Raw genomic sequence first — 20,847 nt, 5'->3', positions numbered from 1 at the left:
TTCAGCGGCTGTCAGCTGTTATACACAGCTGACATGCCGCTGCAATGGCTGCGATGGCTGTTACCGCCGATCGCAGCCATTTAACCCCTTCAATGCGGCTGTCAATGACGTCCGCCGCATTGAAGTGGTTTACAGAGGGAGGGTGCTCCCTCTGTAACCCCCGGGCCCCCCCGCGGTGGATCGCGTGTGGCGATTGTTGCTATGGCAACCAGGAAGCCGTTACTAGGCTTCCTGGTTGCCCAGGTACGGTAGCCTATTAGGTCCTACCCGAGGCAGGACCTAATACGCTAACTGTCAAATGAAGAATGACAGTTACGATACACTGCACTACATAAGTAGTGCAGTGTATTGTACCGGGGATCAGAAGACCAGATCTTCATGTCCCCAGGTCAGTGTAAAAAATGTAAAAAAAAATGTGAAAGAAAAATAAATAAATAAAAGTTAATAAATAATAAATAAATAATAAAAACAACACTTGCCCTGTTTCCCTGATCAACTTCTTTATAATTAAAAAAAACCTGAAAATCTGAAAAAAAACTATACATAATAGGTATCGCCGCGGTCGGAACGGCCTGATCTATAAAAATATCACATTATTTTTACCGCACGGTAAACACCGTAAAAAATGTTAATAAAAAACAACGACCGCATTTTTTTTTTTTTGGTCATATTGTCTAAAAAAAAAGTGATCAAAAAGTTGCAAGTAACGCAAAATGGTACCAATAGAAACTACAGTTCGCCACGCATAAAACAAGCCCTCCCGCAGCGATATCAACGTAAAAATAAAAAAGTTACGGCTCTCAGAAAATGGCGACACTAAAACATGATTTTTTTAGAAAAGAGTATTTTTATTGTGGGAACAAAGTGAAACGTAAAAAAACGATTTCAATTTGGTGTCGCTGTAATCGTATCGTAACATGTTGTTTATACTGCACGGTGAACACTGTACAAAAAAGAAACGTGCTGGAATGGCTGTTTTTTGGTTTCCTCATCTCCCAAAAAATTGAATAAATAGTGATAAAAAAATCGCATGTAACCCAAAATGAAACCAATAAAAATGACAGCTCGTTCCACAAAAAACGCGCCCTCACACAGCTCCGTCACCGGAAAAATAACACGTTATGACTCTCAAAACGCAATGGTGCAAAATGATTCTAAATGACGGCCCAGACTCATTTTTAGGTCCAGTAGAATTTCACTAAATATCCAACATCGTCATTTGCTGGACCCCACAGGTGGACCCTGTAGATGCAGCAGAGATGAGGAAACTTTAGGGCATTGTGCTGCTTATAGGACTAGTGAAGAAGTCAAATATAAGGCAACACTGGAGCGCAGATATTTTGTATAATACCCAATAAACCCGGCCTGTGCATAAAGGATTGGTTCAAAGCGACCACACCAATCCATGGATTCTTCATTCACCCCATTATTACATCATCCTATTATGACCTGTTGCACTCCGCCCAGCTTACATATACCCTGATGTACTCCGCCCAGTTTACATAGACCCTGATGTACTCCGCACAGCTTACATATACCCTGATGTACTCCGCACAGCTTACATATACCCTGATGTACTCCGCACAGCTTACATATACCCTGATGTACTCCGCACAGCTTACATATACCCTGATGTACTCCGCACAGCTTACATATACCCTGATGTACTCCGCACATCTTACATATAGCCTGATGTACTCCGCACAGCTTACATATAGCCTGATGTACTCCGCACAGCTTACATATCGCCTGATGTACTCCGCACATCTTACATATAGCCTGATGTACTCCGCACAGCTTACATATACCCTGATGTACTCCGCACAGCTTACATATACCCTGATGTACTCCGCACAGCTTACATATACCCTGATGTACTCCGCACATCTTACATATAGCCTGATGTACTCCGCACAGCTTACATATACCCTGATGTACTCCGCCCGGCTTACATATACCCTGATGTACTCTGCACAGCTTACATATACCCTGATGTACTCTGCACAGCTTACATATACCCTGATGTACTCTGCACAGCTTACATATACCCTGATGTACTCCGCCCAGCTTACATATACCCTGATGTACTCCGCACAGCTTACATATACCCTGATGTACTCCGCCCAGCTTACATATACCCTGATGTACTCTGCACAGCTTACATATACCCTGATGTACTCTGCACAGCTTACATATACCCTGATGTACTCCGCCCAGTTTACATAGACCCTGATGTACTCCGCACAGCTTACATATACCCTGATGTACTCCGCACAGCTTACATATACCCTGATGTACTCCGCCCAGTTTACATAGACCCTGATGCACTCCGCCCAGCTTACATATACCCTGATGTACTCCGCACAGTTTACATATACCGTGATGTACTCCGCCCAGCTTACATATACCCTGATGTACTCCTCCCAGTTTACATATGCCCTGATGCGCTCCGCCCAGCTCACATATGCCCCCACATTATATGCTGAAATACCACTAAAACACCAAGCAAAATCTGCGCTTCAAAAGCCAAATGGTGGTCCAACTGAGCCTGGCAGTGTACCCAAACGGCAATTTATGACCACATATGGGGTATTCTGGAGAACCCGCTTAACAATTTATGGCATGTGTGTCTACGGTGGTGCAAGCTGGGCACAACACATTGGGCACTGAAATGGCATATTTGTGGAAAACAGCAATTTTCAATCTGCTAAATCTATTGTTTACTCATTTTTGCAAAACACTTGTGCGGTCAAAATGCTCACTACACCCCTACATCAATTCTTTGAGGGATCTAGTTTCCAAAATGGGGTAATTTTTCGGGAGTACCACTGTACTGATACTATAGCTCAATGCAACATGGTGTCAAAAAACAAATCTTATAAAATCTCCACTCCAAATACTTAATGGCGCTCCTTCCCTTTAGAGCCTTGCTGTGTGTCCAAATAGCAGTTTATGACCACGTGCAGGGTATTTCCCTACTCTGAAGAAGTTGCTTTACAAATGTTATGGTGCTTTTTCTCCTTTATTTGTTGAGAAAATTAAAAAAATTTAACTAATGCTGCGTCTTATTTGAAAATAATGTCATTTTTCATTTTCACTGCCCATTTCTAATAAAATATATGACACACCTGTGGGGTCAAAATGCTCACTACCCCCCTAGATGAATTCCTCAATGGGTGTAGTTTGCCAAATGGAGTCACTTTTGGGTAGTTTCCACTGTACTGCTACCTAAGGGGCTTTGCAAAAGCGACATAGCGCAGAAAAACCAATCCAGCAAAATCTGCTCTCCAAAAGCCAAATGGCGCTCCTTCCCTTCTGAGCCCGGATGTGTATTCATACAGTACTTTATTACCACATATGGGGTATTTCCGTACTCTGGAGAAGTTGCTTTACAAATGTTACGGTGATTTTTCTCCTTTATTTGATGAGAAAATGAAACATTTTTACCTAAAGCTACGTCTTAGTGGAAAAAAATGAAATTTTTCATGTTTACTGCCCAATTCTAATGAAATCTATGAAACACATGGGGGGTCAAAATGCTCACTACACCACTAGATTAATTCCTCTAGGGGTGTAGTTTTCCAAATGGAGTCACTTTTGGGGGGTTTACACTGTACTGGTACCTTAGGAGCTTTACAAATGCGACATGGTGCCGAGAAATCAAACCAGCAAAATCTGTACTTCAAAAGCTAAATGGCGTGCCTTCCCTTCTGAGTCCTGCCGCTTCCCCAAACAGCCGTTCATGACCACATGTTGGGTATTTCTGTACTCTGGAGAAGTTGCTTTACAAATGTTGGGGTGCTTTTCATCATTTATTTGTTGAAAAAAATAAAAATTTTGAGGTAAAAATACATGGTATTGGAAAATAATGTAATTTTTCATTTTCACTGCCCAATTCTAATGAAATCTATGAAACACCTGTGAGGTCAAAATGCTCACTACACCCCTAGATGAATTCCTCAAGGGGTGTAGTTTCCTAAATGGAGTCACTTTTGGGGGGTTTTCACTGTACTGGTACCTCAGGGGCTTTACAAATGCGACATGGTGCAGAGAAATGAATCCAGCAAAATCAGCGCTCCAAAAGCTAAATGGCGTGCCTTCCCTTCCGAGTCCTGCCGCTTGCCCAAACCACAGTTTATGACCACATGTTTGGTATTTCCGTACTCTGGAGAAGTTGCTTTACAAATGTTGGGGTGCTTTTCCTCATTTATTTGTTGAAAAAATTAAAAATTTTGAGGTAAAAATACATGGTATTGGAAAATAATGTAATTTTTCATTTTCACTGCCCAATTCTAATGAAATCTATGAAACACCTGTGAGGTCAAAATGCTCACTACACCCCTAGATGAATTCCTCAAGGAGTTTAGTTTCCAAAATGGGATATTTTTTGGGGTGTTTCCTTTTTTCGGCACCACAAGACCTCTTCATGGTGCCTGAAATATAATCTAAGAAAAGGAAGGCTCTAAAAGGCTCTAGGTGCACCTTTGCTTCTGAGGTCGGTATTTCAGTCCAGTAGCGCACTAGGGCCACATGTGGGATATTTCTAAAAACTGCAGAATCAGGGCAATAAATATTCAGTTGTGCTTCTCCGGTAAAAACCTTCAGTATTACAGGAAAAATGGATTAAAATGGAATTTCTGCCCAAAAAATTAAATTTGTAGATTTCCCCGCTACATTGCTTTAATTCCTGTGAAACGCCTAAAGGGTTAAAAAAAACTTTCTGAATGCTGTTTTGAATACTTTGAGGGGTGAAGTTTTTAAAGTGGGGTGATTTGTGGGGGTTTCTAATATATAAGGCCCTAAAAGCCACTTAACAACTGAACTGTTCCCTAAAAAAAATGGGCTTTTGAAATTTTCTTGAAAATGTGAGAAATTGCTGCTAAACTTATAAGCCTTGTAATGTCCTAGAAAAATAAAAGGATATTCAAAAAATGATGCCAATCTAAAGTAGACATATGGGAAAAGTTAGCTAGTAACTATTTTGTGTGGTATTACTATCTGTCTTACAAGCAGATACATTTGAATTTAGAAAATGCTAATTTTTTGCAAATTTTCTCTAAATTTTGGTGCTTTTCACACAAAAATATTGAATATATCGACCAAATTTTTTCACTAACTTAAAGTACAATATGTCACGAGAAAACCATCTCAGAATCGCTTGGATAGGTAAAAGCATTCCCGAGTTATTACCACATAAAGTAACACACGTCAGATTTAAAAAATGAGGCTCTGTCATTTGGTCCAAAAGTGGCTCAGTCCTGAAGGGGTTAATATCTGGCTAATAGCTTTTATTTACAGAAAATTCTTTGGGGTTTGGTCAGCGTCTTCAATAGCGCAAGAGATCTGACAGTCAATATAATAAAAAACTATAGTACTGCCTGTCACTTACTCCCAAGTGAGGCTGATATTAATGCGATGGATATTTAAATTTTACATGTAGTCTGAAGCATAAAATCAGAAAAAATAATTAAATACGGAAAAGAGCAAATAAAAGAAGGAAGTCGCAAACTTTCCATAAGCTTATAAATATTACAGAAGAACAAATATATGCATAACATAAATTGGAATTTTGACCATTCCCAGTGCTGCCAGGTATAGTGAAAATATATGGTCACAGGTTGTATACCCATCCACGGACCAGATCTGACGAGATAGTAAAGTAGGATTGGTGGATCCCAATGAAAAATGGGTAACATACAAAAACTATTTGACATTTTTATTGATGACTGGGAAAACCCCTTTAAGCAAAGAGATTTTTTGGGGGTTTAATTAATTCTAGTGTATGCATATGTTTACAGACTGTATAATTCACATTGAATGCTGAGCAGACCCCAGGCTGTAAGAATTTCTGCATACCTCGGTGTATGATGAAATATATGTATGCAGCAATTCCATAGACTGGCTGTATAGATGAGCTCCACTTGTGTGTAGCCAGGGTCCCCAAAATATCTGGTTTTGGGGCCACTTGACATATAATTTTAAATACAACGTTTCAGACCATTTACACGAGCATACACAGGTAAAGTGTACTGAACTCCTTTATTGCTCTTTTTATGTTGCACAAAACTTGCTGTCTTGGACGATTGTGTATTTATTGTGTATTTCAAGGTTTATTTAAAAAAAAAAAAAGCCCATAATGCTGGATTATAGTGAATTGTGATATGACCCTTTGCTCTATGTAATGGTCAGTCGTACTTATTGTTTTCTCTGCCTAGCTTGCTGGCCTCTGGTTCAGATGATCAGCACATGATGCTGTGGGATCCTTTTCGTCATAAGAAACTGTTATCTATGCACACAGGTCATACTGCCAACATCTTCTCTGTTAAGGTGAGTAGCATACAATGAATTCTCAGTGATAAGTGTATATGCGTGTGTGTATATAGATGTAGTTGAGCTAAGATAGTCACTTGGCACATCCTATCAATGTTTTATCAGTTGTTTTAAATAGTAATGCAGGTAAATGATTAATACAGCATCTGATGATCCAAAAAGTCAGATTATCCAGCACTTATTTCTTGCACAGAACTGCAGTATAATGAAGAATTTCACAAGACCCGAAAACTGAGCAGAGAGCCAACGTAGAAACTTCTCTGATTAATAGACAACTGCATACTTCTCTATGACCATCCGATAACCCGGATGAAGGAAATTCGTCTATGTTTTGAGATCGATATATATATATATATATATATATATATATATATATATACCACACAAAATGGCGACAGCACACTGCGAACACTAATGCCACCTAACCACTAAATATAAATAAATATGCATTACTGCTAAATTTACTTACAATAGGGAGGTTCTTAGCGCACATTTTGATCAAATTGTGTGAGCCCACCTGCCATGACAAGGCGACCTCTATGAGGTTGGAACCTACTCTGCACATACATCCAGAACTGGGACTAAGCTTGCATATACTTGGGGAAGGTAGGAACCAGCATTAAACTAATTAAAGTCAACCAGGGCAGAATGGGAGGAGTGTAAGATAAAAAAAATGGAGGCAGCCACTAACCCCACATATATGAATCACATAAACAACACAAAAGTTTGAACAGCAAGTTCCAACAAAATGAAACAAAACATGTATACAGGTGCAAGGACGCCTGTGACTGCAAATTTATACAGCACACTGCGAATGCTATTGCCACCTAAGCCGCTAAATATAAATAAATATGCATTACTGCTAACTACTTACAATCGGTAGGTTCTTAGCGCACATTTTGATCAAATTGTGTGAGCCCATCTGCCACGACAAGGCGACCTCTGTAAGGTGGGAACCTACGCTGCACATACACCCAGAACTGCGACTATGCCTACATATACTTGGGGATGGTAGGAACCAGCATTAAACGAATTAAAATATATATATATATATATATATATATATATATAATATTTTTCTTTCTTTCTTGAATCTCTTCCCCTTCAGTTCCTCCCGCACACTGGAGATCGTATCTTGATTACTGGAGCAGCAGATGCCAAGGTTCATGTCCATGACGTTAACTCAAAGGAAACGCTCCATGTTTTTTCTGAACATACTAATCGAGTGAAACGAGTTGCCACTGCCCCTATGTGGCCGAACACTTTCTGGAGTGCAGCAGAGGATGGTTTGATCCGGTGAGAGAACTTTGCTGAGAAGTGAGAAATATTTTTCAGAGCGTGTAACCGTATTTGTTTGTAATTATGCAAATATATTTATTTTTCTTTTTCTTCAGACAGTATGACTTAAGAGAGAGTAGCACTCATTCTGATGTTTTGATTGATTTAACGGAATACTGTGGCCAGCTGGTGGAAGCAAAATGTATAAACATCAGCCCCCGGGATAACAACTGCTTGGCAGTAGGAGCCAGTGGGCCTTTTGTGAGACTGTACGATATCCGCATGATCCACAGCCACAGGTGAGTGATTGCTTGTTAAGAATGGTAGTTAAAGTAGTTTTCCAAGCTTATGAAAAACACAGACACGTGTGTGTGTGTGTATATATATATATATATATATGTGTGTGTGTATATGTATGTGAGTGTGTGCGTGTGTATGTGTATATATATATATATATATATATATATATATATATATATATACAAAAATTGTCAGCCACACGGCCAGAAATATAGTAGTGGTGGGGGTGCAAGACCGCCAGGGACCCGACCAAGGTCACCCAGACGTATAGATCCAAAAATCAAGCAGCACTCCAGAGATGTAGCAAAAAAGGTAAAGGTGCTTTATTAATCCATCAGTCTGGTGCAACGTTTCAGCTCTACAATAGCGAGAAAGGCTCTATTGTAGAGCTGAAACGTTGCACCTGACTGTTGGGTTAATAAAGCACCTTTACTTTTTTTGCTACATCTCTGGAGTGCTGCCTGATTTTTGTGTGTGTATGTATATATATATATATATATATATATATATATATATATATATATATATATATAATGCTACCGTAGCTCTGTACAGTACTGTTGTTTTCATTCTGCTAGGGCCTGCTGTGGGTGCGATTACCATGTAAAAAAAACTACAGTTCCCGTGATTCCAGTCCCCTATCACAGACATTGCCTATATTTAAAGCTGGCTGCATGCCCCTCTGTTACAAGATATAAGGTAGTGGTGTGATTGCTCACTGTCTGCTACTGAGACACAGTTTTGCACTTTGCTTCCCAGCATGTGAAACACAGTACTACCAGAGACAGGGAGGAGGGGAACAGGGAGCAGTGGAGATAAGAGGCATGTAATGTGTTCTGTACTGCGGGGAGGGGGAAGAGGGGAAATAAACACGAAGGAAGGATATGTCCGTCCTGTGCAGGTGCTAATTCCCGCAAAAGGACGCATATACACTGACAGGCAATAATGCTTTGGTATACTAAGTATACCAAAGCATTATATATGCGATCGCATAGTGAAGTCCCCTGGTGGGACTAAAAAAATAAATATGTAAAAGCAGTTAAATAAAGTTTATGAAAATATATATATATATATATATATATATATATATATATATTAGTCAAAATAAAATAAAACCACTTTTTTCCCCCAAAAAGTGGTTTTATTTAGTAAAAGTGTCAAAACAAATAAAACATACAGATATATGTGGTTGTGTTCAGATGGCACTGGTTTCTTTTGGGTGCTCGAGGTAGGGTCCCAACCCGGGTATAGGTTAAGAATTTGTAGTCGGCACACCTTGCTTGTGTTACAAAAATATATATCTTTATTGGATGGATGCCAGAGGCTACATGTGCGACGTCGACGTTTCGGTCTCGGTTTCTGTTTCGGCGCTGCTATAGTGAGTACTGGGCGCCCATCTAGAGCGGTAAGCCGCCCAGTACTCACTATAGCAGCCCTACATACGCATTATATTTTGCACCGATCCAGTCCCCAGCACGGCTCAGTGCCCGACGAAGGTCTTATCGACCGAAACCTCGACGTCGCACATGTAGCCTCTGGCATCCATCCAATAAAGATATATATTTTTGTAACACAAGCAAGGTGTGCCGACTACAAATTCTTAACATACACATATATGGTATCCCCACGATCGTAACGACTCGAACAATAAAATTAATGCATTAGTTAAACCGCCAGATGAACGGCGTCCCATTCCCCCCATAAAAAATAAAATGAAAGTTAATCTATAAGTCCTATGTACCCCAAAATAGTACTAATGAAAACTACACATTGGCCCGCAAAAATCAAGCCCACATACGGCCACATTGACGGAAAAATAAAAAAATTACAGCTTTTGGAATGCGGCGATGCAAAAAACAAGTAATTTTTTTCTAAAAGGGTTTTTATTGTGCAAATGTAGGAAAACATATAAAACCTTTACATATTTGGTATCCCCGTAATCGTGCCGACCCATAGAATAAAGTTAACCTGAAAATCAATGTTGGAATAGCTGCTTATTTTCAATTCTATCCTAAAATAAAGTTAATAAAAGTTAATCGATATATTATATGCATCCAAAAATGGTGCAATTGCAAAATACAACTCGTACCGCAAAAAAGAAGCCCTTATACGGCTATGTCGACGGAATTTAAAAAAAAGTTACGACTGAGAAAACAAAAAAATAATCCTTGGTCATTACGCGCAAAATGGCCTGGTCATTAAGGGGTTAAGGAAGTATTGTTTATAGCAGGGTTTTACCGTAATGTGTTACATATTCTTCATTACAGAAAGAATCTCCAGCAGACAGAATCTGGGCTTCACACCTTTTGCTCACGGCAGAAGCCCATTCCGGAGGGAGCTGCACAGTATTATGTGGCAGGTGGGATTCTATTTCTCTTTGTTCTTTTTTTTTTTTTCCTTTTCTTTTCTCATCCTTTTGTCTATATGAATACTATCATATTTTCATATGTGAATTCATCTGCCTGATTCCCCAGTTTAAGACTCGATTTACAGTTTGCCTGTCATAAATTCAGTGAATTTAAATTCCACTTTTTGTATATTAAAGATTATAAGAAGCAAATTATATCCATTTTATATATATATATATATATATATATATATATATATATATATATACATACACTACCATTCAAAAGTTTGGGGTCACCCAGACAATTTAGTGTTTTCCATGAAAACTCACACTTGTATTTATCAAATGAGTTGCAAAATGACTAGAAAATATAGTCAAGACATTGACAAGGTTAGAAATAATGATTTTATTTGAAATAATAATTTTCTCCTTCAAACTTTGCTACGTCAGAGAATGCTCCATTTGCAGCAATTACAGCATTGCAGACCTTTGGCATTCTAATTTGCTGAGGTAATCGGGAGAAATTTCACCCCATTCTTCCAGAAGCCCCCCCACAAGTTGGATTGGCTTGATGGGCACTTCTTGGGTACCATATGGTCAAGCTGCTCCCACAACAGCTCTATGGGGTTGAGATCTGGTGACTGCGCTGGCCACTCCATTACAGATAGAATACCAGCTGCCTGCTTCTTCCCTAAATCGTTCTTGCATAATTTGGAGGTGTGCTTTGGGTCATTGTCCTGTTGTGGGATGAAATTGGCTCCAATCAAGGGCTGTCCGCAGGGTATGGCATGGCGTTGCAAAATGGAGTGATAGCCTTCCTTATTCAAAATCCCTTTTACCTTGTACAAATCTCCCACTTTACCAGCACCAAAGCAACCCCAGACCATCACATTACCTCCACCATGCTTGACAGATGGCGTCAGGCACTCTTCCAGCATCTTTTCAGTTGTTCTGCGTCTCACAAATGTTCTTCTGTGTGATCCAAACACCTCAAACTTCGATTCGTCTGTCCATAACACTTTTTTCCAATCTTCCTCTGTCCAATGTCTGTGTGCTTTTGCCCATATTAATATTTTCCTTTTATTAGTCAGTCTCAGATATGGCTTTTTCTTTGCCGCTCTGCCCCGAAGGCCAGCATCCCGGAGTCGCCTCTTCGTTGTAGACGTTGACACTGGCATTTTGCGGGTACTATTTAATGAAGCTGCCAGTTGAGGACCTGTGAGGCTTCTATTTCTCAAACTAGAGACTCTAATGTACTTGTCTTGTTGCTCAGTTGTGCAGCGGGGCCTCCCACTTCTCTTTCTACTCTGGTTAGAGCCTGTTTGTGCTGTCCTCTGAAGGGAGTAGTACACACCGTTGTAGGAAATCTTCCGTTTCTTGGCAATTTCTCGCATGGAATAGCCTTCATTTCTAAGAACAAGAATAGATTGTCCTAGTTTCACATGAAAGCTCTCTTTTTCTAGCCATTTGGAGAGTTTAATCGAACCCACAAATGTAATGCTCCAGATTCTCAACTAGCTCAAAGGAATGTCCGTTTTATAGCTCCTCTAAACAGCAAAACTGTTTACAGCGGTGCTAACATAATTGCACAAGGGTTTTCAAGTGTTTTCTAATCATCCATTAGCCTTCTAACACAGTTAGCAAACACAATGTACCATTAGAACACTGGAGTGATGGTTGCTGGAAATGGGCTTCTATACACCTATGTAGATATTGCATTAAAAACCAGACGTTTGCAGCTAGAATAGTCATTTAGCACATTAACAATATATAGAGTGTATTTCTGATTAATTTAATGTGATCTTCATTGAAAAAAACTGTGTGCTTTTCTTTAAAAAATAAGGAAATTTCTAAGTGACCCTAAACTTTTGAACGGTAGTGTATATGTGTGTGTGTGTGTGTATATATATATATATATATATATATATATATATACACACATCCTATAAATAGCGATTTAATATTAATGGATTGGTTCATCTAATCATTATGTTAAGGCTATGTTCACACATCGTGATTTATTGCAGATTCTGAGGAGATTTTTAAAGAGGCTCTGTCACCAGATTCTTAAACCCCTATCTCTTATTGCATGTGATCGGCGCTGCAATGTAGATAACAGCAACGTTTGTTTGTTTTTTTAAAACGTTGATTTTTGGCCAAGTTATGAGCTATTTTATATATATATATAAGCAAATGAGCTTTGAAATGGACAACTGGGCGTTTTTTTTTCGTTATGTCCAACTGGGCGTGTATTGTGTTTTTAACTGGGCGTGTTTATGTGTATGACGCTGACCAATCAGTGACCAGTCAGCGTCATACACTCCTCAACATCTGCACGCTCCTCTCCTGAAACATTCTGTGCTGCTGTGAACTCTGCTCTTACCATTACGTAGCTCTCAGTCTGTTACCTCTCCTCCATTCCTGTCCTCAATAACACCTTCACATGATTGGCAAGTCACCACCCCGCACAAGATCCGCACGCTCATCTCCTGAAATACTCTGTGCTGCCTTAAACTCTGTGGACAGGTCAGGATCCTGTTTTTTTTTTAAAGTGTTGCTGGCTGTGTGTTCAGCAGAGAGTCCAGAAATACCACATAGGGCCATGGAGAGTCTGAAAGAGAGGGAGGTTAAAGTGAGGGGGCACTAGGTGCAGAGGGGGGAAGAGGAAAAACAAAACACAATGGGGCAGATTTACTAATACTGTGTAAAATTTAGATGGCTTAGAATTGAGGTGGTCTAACACGGCCCGACGTGGGTCGTGTGAACGAGCGCCGATCAACGAGTCAGCTCATTGATCGGCACTAGTTTGCTCCTTTCACAAGGAGCTAGTATGGGGACGAGCGCTCGATACTACGATTGCTCGTTCCCATACATTTCTATCTTGTTGACAGCAAGTCAGGGGGAAAGTACACCACCTGTTATCGATCACATCTAAGTTATGAACTTAGATGTGATTGGTAGCATCTCGATCCTGCATGTCAGAGACGTGCAGGACCTGCTGACACTGAACCAGGTTTCCGCGCTAGATACAGCTGCTCTGTATACAGTATGCAAAGCAGCTGTATCTCATAAAGTAAAAATAATTTTTAATAAAAAGTTGCACAAAACAACAACACTGATAGACATTTTTATAAAAAAAATAAAAATTTCAAAGGTGTACATAGCCTTTAATAAATGTTCGATTGGTGGGGTTCCGACTGTGGGACTCCCACATGAAGGTCCGGTACCTTAACCCGTATCATAACCTATACAGTAGAATTGTCACTGACAGAGTTTTTGCTACATTTGGGGATCCCTTTGTTTCCTCACTATGAACGTGATCACCAGGGTTCACATGTGATTATTTCTGTTAGGGTATGTGCACACATAAAATCCAAAACATCTGAAAATACGGAGCTGATTTTCAGAAGTTTTTTTACGCAAAGTTCGCTGCGTTTTTACAGACGTTTTTAGATAGAGCCAATGAAAAACAGGTCCAAAAACGTCTCAAGAAGTGACATGCACTTCTTTTTCGCGGCCGTTTTTTTACGCTGCTGTTTTTTTACGTCCAGTGCTTCCGATTTTTCAGCAGTTTTTCAGGATGTTTACGGCCCGAAAAACTTCTCAAAACACTACATGTTCACATACCCTTAGGGGATATTTTAGGTAGAGCTGCTAAAGTCTGACTGGCTCGCCATTGTGAATTACGTTTTATATTACATGTCACATTTTCAAAAATGTGTTACACATTACACAAAATATAGGTTTTAGGGCCCAAAACATCTTGGGCGCCATTATATTGTCATAGGGCCTTTTTTGATTTTATTTTTTTGTTTCTATTTCCACACTTACCTATGTGATTCTATATTTTGTCTCCACTGGTACCGTACATTCTCACATTAGTTAAATTTATTTATTTTTTCCAGGCCACCTTCCAGTCAAACTGCCAGATTACAATAACCGATTGCGGGTTTTGGTGGCAACGTATGTAACTTTCAGTCCTGATGGCACTGAGCTGCTTGTCAACATGGGAGGGGAGCAGGTGAGTTTAGTGATTAAGATTATCTCTTTTATCACTGACACAAGAACCTTTTTCTTAAAGGTGTATGTGCCGTGTACTTCGCGTTACCACAAGTTGTTCCAGTTTTTCATTTTAGTTTTTGTCAGCGTGTTTAACCCCTTCCCAACATCCACCGTATGTATACGGCGCTGTGGGGAAGGTGTTCAGTACAGTTACGTCGTGGTGATGGTGCGGGCTCAGAAGCAGAGCCGGCACCATCACCGCGGGGGTGACAGCTGTATTATACAGTTGGCACCCTCCTGTAAATGCCAGGACCGGAGCTATTCTCCGATCCGGCCGATTAACCCCTCAGATGCTGCGCTCAATAGAGAGCAGCATCTGATGGGTTTTAACCCGACCGGCAACTCAGCGATGTAATCACTGGGTTGCTATGGCAATCGGAGGGTCCTAATAGGCTTTCTGTCAGTGAATAACTGACATCGCTAATACACTGCACTACGTATGTAGTGCAGTGTATTAGAGTAGCGATTGGGGGCATCAGGCCCTCAAGGGCCCTAGTTGGACAAGTTAAAAAAGTTGATAAAAATGTCGTAAAACAATAAAAACACAGAAGTTTCAAGTAAAAAAAAAAAGATAAACTGCCTTTTTTCCCATAATAAGTATTTTATTATGGGAAAAACCATTAAAATTGTTAAAAAACTATACATAATTGGTATCGCCGCGTCCGTAACGACCCAAACTATAAAACTATTTATCCCGCACGGTGAACGCCGTAAAAAAAATAATATGAAAAACAACGCCAGAATCTTTGTTTTTAGGTCACATCTCCTCCCAAAAAATGCTATAAAAAGTGATCAAAAAGTCACATTTACTCCAAAAAAGTACCAATAAAAACGACAATCTGTCCCGCAAAAAATAATCCCTTACACCCCTTTGTCCATGCAAAAATAAAATTGTTATGGGTCTTAGAATATGGCGACACAAAAAACAATGATTTTATTAAAAAAAGTGATTTTATTTTACAAAAGCTGCAATACATAAAAAAAACCATATAAATTTGGTATCACAGTAATCGTATCGACCCGCAGAGTAAAGTTAACATGTAATTTAGGGCGCACTGTGGATACCGAAAAAACACTCCAATAAAACACTATTCCAGAATTGCTTGTTTATGGTAATTTCCCATACCAAAAAATGAAATAAAAAGTCAGTCATATTTGTTCCAAAATGGTACCAATAAAATCTACAGCTTTTCTCGCAAAAAACAAGCCCGCACCCAGCTCCATCAACCGAAACTTGCAAGATTTGATCAATTATATGCTACCGCTTTTTGTATACAGTTCCTATGCAGACTTGTTTGTCTCTGTGGTTGCAAACTTCAAACAAACCCTGTGTGTCGTCTGATCTTGCAGTCCTGTATTATTCCTCATTCTCTGCTCCCTCTTCTTGCAAATTGACAGATAGTAGAAGAGGGTGCAGATGGAAGGAAGTAACACGTGATTACAGAAAAAGGCTATACACAAGGTTGGTTTGTAGACTGTAACCCTGGAGACACATAGACCTGTACAGGAACTGTAAACCGAAAACGGTAGTATATTTTTAATCAAAGCTACTGGCAAAGTTGTTTCTTTTATTTTATTTTAGCGCACTACTGGAGCAATAAAAACTAGAATAAAAAAAAATCTACTTCCACCCCCCCCCCCCCAACATAATTATGCCAGTTACATGTAGACACCCAATCTGCTTGCTTTTTTATATAGTCCTCTTCTAATTTCTGAGTTTAGCAGCCATGTTTTTCTTTACTCTGAAACCTAACCACAAGAGATAGCGGTTACCTTGCTGTCAAATAGACTATTGATATACAGTTAGGCTGGTTTCACACGAGCACATTAACGTCCGTAATGGACGGACGTATTTCGGCCGGAAGTCCCGGACCGAACTCAGTGCAGTGAGCCGGGCTCCTAGCATCTTAGTTATGTACGATGCTAGGAGTCCCTGCCTCTCTGCAGGACAACTGTCCCGTACTGTAATCATGTTTTCAGTACGGGACAGAAGTTCCACGGAGAGGCAGGGACTCCTAGCATCGTACATAACTATGATGCTAGGAGCCCGGCTCCCTGCAATGTGTTCGGTCCGGGACTTGCGGCCGAAATACGTCCGTCCATTACGGACGTTAATGTTCTCGTGTGAACCCAGCCTTACTCCTAGTCAGTAACTTCATATTCTTATAAAAAAATAAAATGAGGACGATAATAACGCAAAGAAACCAAAAATATTTCAGTACATCTGGAAGCGGTTAAGAATTATATAGAATAAATTACCTGATTTCTTTCTTCAGTGTTTGAAATGATTGTTGTATCTAATTGTTCTGTAGGTTTACCTTTTTGACTTAACTTTCAAGGAAAGACCTTGCACATTCCTGCTACCTAAATCTCACCTTACATCTGGAGGTGAGCATACCCCAAAAATATCTTGTGGGAAGTACTTATATTTTATTGTCAGGATTTGCAGAAATATTGTCTAATTTTGGCAATTATGACTCGTTTACATTAATTGATTCTTTAAAACTTCTAGTAATGACTTGTCTAACTAAGTTTTGCTTCCCCAGAAGTCCAGAATGGCAAAACCCCAACCAATGGGTTTCATCTTCACAGTAATGGGATCCGTGTGAGTGATGCCAAGAACGTGGTGGGGTAAGAACAGAAAAGTCTAACCTTTCTATTTGTTTACTAATTATTACTGCATTTATGTATTTAGTTATAACATGTATATTATCCATGTGAAAAAGTAATTGCTCTCTTAAAGGGGTATTTCCAACTTAGACATTTATAGAATATCCACAGATCCGTACTGCAGTTTAACATTATTATTCCCTAATCCATGGACTTAAAAAAATGATTATATTGCAAACTCCTGCACAATAATCATTTTTCTTTTATAACTGGAGGTACGTTTTAAGTAAATAAAGCTTAATTAGTGAATAATGAAATGTTTTGCAACTTTCTAATATACTCTTTGTAATTTTTTACCATTTCAAGATCTCTGCCAGCTGTCTGTGAATGGAAAAATTATTATAAACCTAAAAACAAAGCAGATTGACGGCAGAAAAATACCACATGTTCCATCTAGGCTGCCCTTACATTATTTTATTTTTATTTTCATCTTGGATCACATATATTTTTCTTGTTCGTTTCATTGGGGGATACAGGAAACCATGGGTATGGGCTGCTGCCACTAGAAGGCTTGACACTAAGAAAAAAAGGTGGATTCTACTTCACAGGTTACACCTATAATGTTTTCATTTTTTTAAATGTATTTAATTATTCTCTCCCTTTCTTCTAGGTTCAGGGCAACAGGGAGATTTGGTTCTCCCTGCCCTCCCTACCGTGTGATGAGAGAACAGTGCTGAGAAAGTCACACTGTCTCCCCTCACTCGGCAACAACTGGACTCTGAATGAGAATAGGCCAGTTCCAGGTGCCCTGTTTACCCGCTGAGTTTGCAACAGTCCGTGCCCAAAAATTGCTCCTGCCCTCCCACCTCTCAGAGCGTGGTGCATAGCAGTGAGGCCTCAAGACCGGCTCAACAGATGACAACACGAGGATGGATGAGTGTACGCCAGGATAGGTGAGTATATCCCCCTCGTGGTGCTCCCAAAGTGCCCCTTGCCCTCTCCAGGCCCCCACACCAGGGCTCACACCTCCCCCTCAGGGCTACTGCCTCCCCCACCCCCCAGGGCTGTCGCCTCACTAGGTTTTCCCTGCGGCCTACAGATCTGGCGCTCTGCTAGTCCATGTTAGTTAGCCTTATGGAGAACTAACAAGAAGGCCTCACCAAGCCTACTTCTCCTGCTATTCGGCATAGCACTGCTCCGGCAGGTGCCCTCCTCCCCTTTCTGGGGCAGGGCCGATTAATTTAGGCCGTGGTTCCTTGCGGCCTAATATCCTGACTCACCTCAGCCCTGCTTCGCTCTAGTGGTGATGGCACCACCTCCAGGCTGACTCTCCTTGCTCTGCTAGAGCTTACCTCTTATTTGCTGACACATAGTCAGAGACCTGGGGCCTCCACCAACACTCCACCATATCTGTCTAGGAGGACAGATTCCCTTCACTTCCACCTCCTCTGCTCAGCGCTTCTTTTCCATTTCAGACCCAGACGAAGCTGGGTCGCGGCTGCAGCACCTTCTAGCATCCGGGACCCGCTAATTCAGCCCCTGGTTTTCTAATTTATGGTTTGGCTTTGGGAAGCCGTCCTGTTTAACGAATCTCCTGTGGCTCTCCGTCCACCTCCTACGGTGAGTCTGATCAGCCAGGACGGAACTCATGGCGTGTCAGCTTCCACAAACTCTTCAGGGCCTAATGGTTCCCTATGGCCCTGACTACCTCTCATGGGTCTCGGTCTAAATTAGAACCAGACCCATTCTAAATTAGACCTAGACTTCCTCTCTATGATAAGAGATGCAACAAGTAGCCTTATCCTGCTGCCCAGGATACATATTTACCTGGCGGCGAGGATACCCTGCTTACTAAGGTTGCTCTCCCAGGGTGAGACTCCTCCATTGCTGACCCCTGCAATTTCCCTAAACGCGGGATACTTCACTGCATAATTGTGGTAGTGGGAGACTGCTTTTGCGTTTTCCTTGTCTCAAAATCAGGGATGTAGAAGCTGCTAACTCCTAAGAGGAGGTCTTCTTTGAGCACTCCAAGTGTTTGCACGATTCCAAGTTCACGTAGGTCTTAGCCAAGGAAGGGAAATCCCCCTGATAAGCGTTTTCAAAAAGCCAAATGCTAGGGCACTCACTGCCTCCTTCCCTGTCAACCTGGTGTCTTAAAGGACATCCTCTCTTATATTGGTTCCTACAATATCCCAATTCTCTAAGTCTACCGCACTCCTCATGACGTACGCAGCCACCTTATTGGGGCCTATGTTTGTGCTGATTGAGTTTCATGCCAATTCTGCCTTTGAACTGTCCGTTTTCAGTTCCCTGCTCCGGTTTTGCATCCTTATTGTTCTCCAAGGCAGTGCCTGCTTGGGCCAAAACAGCTACAACATGGGATCCTGACCAGGGCTCCAGCAGAACACGCAGCGGATCTTGCTAACAAGATTGCCCACGCTGGCATAGTTCTTTGTATGGCTTCCCTAATAGTCTGGCAGATGTTCCTCTACTAGCTGAAAATTTGTGGCCTCTGCTTAGGATCTGTGCCTGCAGACATGGGACGCTATTAGTGCGTTCGGCCAGCCTTCCTTCTTTCAGAACCAGTTAACTCGCAAAAAGAGCTATTCTCTACCACAATTTAATTCAGAAGTTTGATATCTCTTGAGTAAGGGGGACATTGTCTTTACTAGGTAAAAGATGGTGTTGTCTTCCTATCCCTAGAAACCGGTTCCTCCAGTCCCATACTCTCCTATCTTCCTATTTTGCTCAGGTTTTTGCCAAGCTTTACGTTCGATAACTGACTGAAGGTGTCATCATTCATAGTCTCGCCTCAGGAGAGCTTTTGAGGTTTTCTCAGAACCATTTTTGGTACCGTCTCCTCCACTTTCGATGAAGCCCCTTCTACAACCTGTTTCCCTTGAATGTGTATATCTCATCCCCATCGTGACCTTTCTATGGTATAGAGGGGTCGAGGTCATCCTTTATCTGGATGACCTCATCAGGGCCCTTCCCTCCTCCACTCCAGAGATGAAAGGATCTCTACCTGGACCATTAGTGAGTTTGCCTGGAAGATTAATCAGTTAAATTTCGTCCTTCTCTTTCCTACTGCTTGCCCTTTTTGGAGATGCTATTCGAACAGTCGTTCCCAGACGACAAAGTGGTTTCTCTGGTCCAGAGTCTGGGCACTCCGATGACCGCCACCTCTACCTCTCCGTCTCTGCATAATTATCCTGAACAGCAGAGTAACTACCATGCGAAGGGTTCCCTTCTGGATTGGCCCATCCTGCTTCCTAGAACAGTTTGCCATCTCTGCTTTAGTGGCTCCATTTTCTATTGCCATTGATCCTTCAGGGGCATTACTTCCTCCTGGTTTACATGCTCCGTCTGTCCTTGGATGCCGGCTTTCTGAGTTAGGGGGGGGGGGGAGTGGTTTTTCACTATCACAAGAACCATGGCCATTGGAATCTTTTCTGCTCGCCAACATTCTGGAGCTCAGCGCAATCTCTTTCAATGGACTATGCCACAGCTGCGGAGTACTCTAACCACCTGGGCAGCTCGCAGAGCAAACCGTCAGGAAGGATGTTGCTCGGACCCTCTTTTGGGCAGCACATCTTTTTTAGGCAATATCAGCTGTCTACATTCTTGGGGCAGACGTTCGAGGCACCAACAAACAATTGTGTATGGCTTGACCCCAGAGAGGGTGCTTCTTACCCCAATTTCCTCACAAAGCTATGCGAGTGTTAGGGCAACCCGGACGTTGACCTTATTGTTTCTCAGATTTTCCGAAAGGTTCTGTGCTTCGTCCTTAGGCTCCGCGATCCTATGGTGGTTGCCATGGAGGCTCTTAAATCCCTGTGGGCTCTGTGTTCACTACCCTACCTCTTACCCCACCTTTGCTTCTTCCTCAGGCTCAAAAAGATCAGACGGATGGAGTT

At 41.1% G+C, this 20,847-nt stretch overlaps 1 protein-coding gene across 5 annotated transcripts in view; it reads left to right on the top strand.

The window, feature by feature from the left end:
- Positions 1–20,847, top strand: part of WDTC1 (WD and tetratricopeptide repeats 1) — a 42,158-nt gene that overhangs the window by 10,366 nt on the left and 10,945 nt on the right. For 4 of the 5 annotated variants that reach the window (XM_075853443.1, XM_075853442.1, XM_075853441.1 and 1 more), the window contains exons 5-11: positions 6,216–6,327; positions 7,439–7,626; positions 7,725–7,907; positions 10,176–10,267; positions 14,164–14,279; positions 16,633–16,708; positions 16,867–16,951. In XM_075853443.1, coding sequence (XP_075709558.1) covers positions 6,216–6,327; positions 7,439–7,626; positions 7,725–7,907; positions 10,176–10,267; positions 14,164–14,279; positions 16,633–16,708; positions 16,867–16,951 — 852 coding nt within the window. The remainder of the gene's footprint in view (positions 1–6,215; positions 6,328–7,438; positions 7,627–7,724; positions 7,908–10,175; positions 10,268–14,163; positions 14,280–16,632; positions 16,709–16,866; positions 16,952–20,847) is intronic. The other variant, XM_075853445.1, reaches the window with a different exon arrangement.

This window comes from Rhinoderma darwinii, chromosome 2, assembly GCF_050947455.1.
Source record: "Rhinoderma darwinii isolate aRhiDar2 chromosome 2, aRhiDar2.hap1, whole genome shotgun sequence".
Classification (NCBI taxonomy): Eukaryota; Metazoa; Chordata; class Amphibia; order Anura; family Rhinodermatidae; genus Rhinoderma; species Rhinoderma darwinii.
This window is presented reverse-complemented; position numbering and strand designations above follow the sequence as displayed.